The sequence below is a fragment of the Penaeus monodon genome, chromosome 29, assembly GCF_015228065.2.
Source record: "Penaeus monodon isolate SGIC_2016 chromosome 29, NSTDA_Pmon_1, whole genome shotgun sequence".
In the NCBI taxonomy this organism is placed as follows: Eukaryota; Metazoa; Arthropoda; class Malacostraca; order Decapoda; family Penaeidae; genus Penaeus; species Penaeus monodon.
The window spans coordinates 20,152,637-20,154,387 of NC_051414.1; the positions used below are offsets into that span (position 1 = coordinate 20,152,637).

The 1,751-nt window shown below is 30.7% G+C and overlaps 1 protein-coding gene across 1 annotated transcript in view; it reads left to right on the forward strand.

The window, feature by feature from the left end:
* The window catches only part of LOC119591999 (mitogen-activated protein kinase kinase kinase 4-like), a gene marked incomplete in the record, with an annotated part of 37,888 nt that overhangs the window by 20,400 nt on the left and 15,737 nt on the right, over nt 1-1,751 (forward strand). Inside the window, 1 exon segment of the mRNA XM_037940768.1 lies at nt 1,601-1,680. Within this exon segment, the coding sequence (XP_037796696.1) occupies nt 1,601-1,680 (80 nt within the window).

Genomic DNA, 1,751 nt, shown 5'->3' on the forward strand with positions numbered 1-1,751 from the left:
TAATTTTTTAATATTATTTTATTATTATTGTTATTTTATAATTCATTTCATATTTAATAGTTTATTATGTTTATTTATGAATTCCATTTCTTTATTTTTGTATTTAATACATTTACTGATTAATCTTTTTGTTTTATATTTGCTTATTGGTCTTCCAAAACCTCCGTCTTGCTTTTAATTATTAATTCCTTCATAAAGCAATTTATGATTTTTATGTAACCCCTTTACTGCTACATTTCAAAAGTTAACGCTGCCTTCCACAAACCAAACTTTCTCCCAGCATTTCCTCACTGATTGTCACAGTGCAGTTCTAACCTTGCTCACTTACCAAGCAGACCAAGGAGCACTTCATTCCTTTGAATCATAAGCAAGAAAGTATGCTTTTTGATATAGAAGGTTATATTGTTTCCACAGATGAAACTGCTCTCTAAAGGTAGTATGTGTATGTATCACATAATTTTTTTTTTCCCAACCAGGATATGTAGTACTATAGGGTTAAACATAACTGTGAAAATAAAATAGGATGCTATATGATCCAAGGGAATCAAGACTAAAGAATGCTAGAAGTTTTTGTTGCCAAAAAGAAATTGAATTTAAAAAATGCAGCTGCACACACCTAATGTACAACAAATTAATACAGGAAGGTGAAGAAGGCAATATTTTCAGGAAATCTTTTGCACTTTATCTGTCTGGCAACAGCACAGGAAATATGTAATGATATCCAGAATTGTTACATAAACCCACCTACAACAGATTAATGCTATTCAAGCCATGGTGAACTGGGCAAAATGCCAGGTGACAAACCTACCCTAAATTATACACAGTAAAGTGATTTTAGCCTCTTATCATAAAAATTATTTCTGATGCAGCCAAAGGCATAGAGAGTAGGGTTAGTGTATGTGGCATGGCTCACTATGCTGTAGGGAATTCCCATTATAGGGGTTAAGGTAGAGGGGAAAGATATTATCTATTTCATATTCTGCATCATTCATGTATAAGATATGTAATTTTACTGAATAAAATATTTGTTTTCTCCAGTGATGTTCATATTAATAGATTTTCTTATTACACTCACAAAATGGTCTTTAGTGATCTTGTACTAATTTGTGAGTCAGTGGTTGTACACATATTATATTGTCATCAGGTTCATTGAATATCGCAGAGTAGATATATTACCCATAAAGTGTAAGCTTATAGTAGGTCAGAGGTTTTAGCATTCCTTTGAAATGTTTATGTAAATTTCATATTTTTGTTTCTATATTTATGTTTTACTAAGTATCTGTTAGTGTCTGTGTGTAAATAACTAAATATTTGCATGAATTCTTATGTAAGAGCTAATAGTATTAGATTAGTTTTTCATCTGTGCTTGAAATATTTTTTACTACTTGGCTCAGTAATAAATGTTTTTTTTTTATATTATTCATATGCTTCTTTATCCAAAATTATAGTTTATAATTTCATTAGCACAGTAAAGCCCCTTCCATGGTTCTTTAGGAAACTGAAGTCCATTCTGTGATTTGCTTGTACTTGATTACTTTTTCATTAAGCAGTACATATAACACCATATATGTATTTATATTATACATTTATGTCATTGAAGGAGAAATCTGCTAAGACGTAGTCAGCACAGCATAGAAAGAGCATCTGATCAAAGTGATGGAAAGAGCCCACCAATTGTAGGTAAGATCATCATAACTCCTTAGTTTCACCTTTTTAATGGTTTTGAGTATTGTACAATCTTGACTGTATAA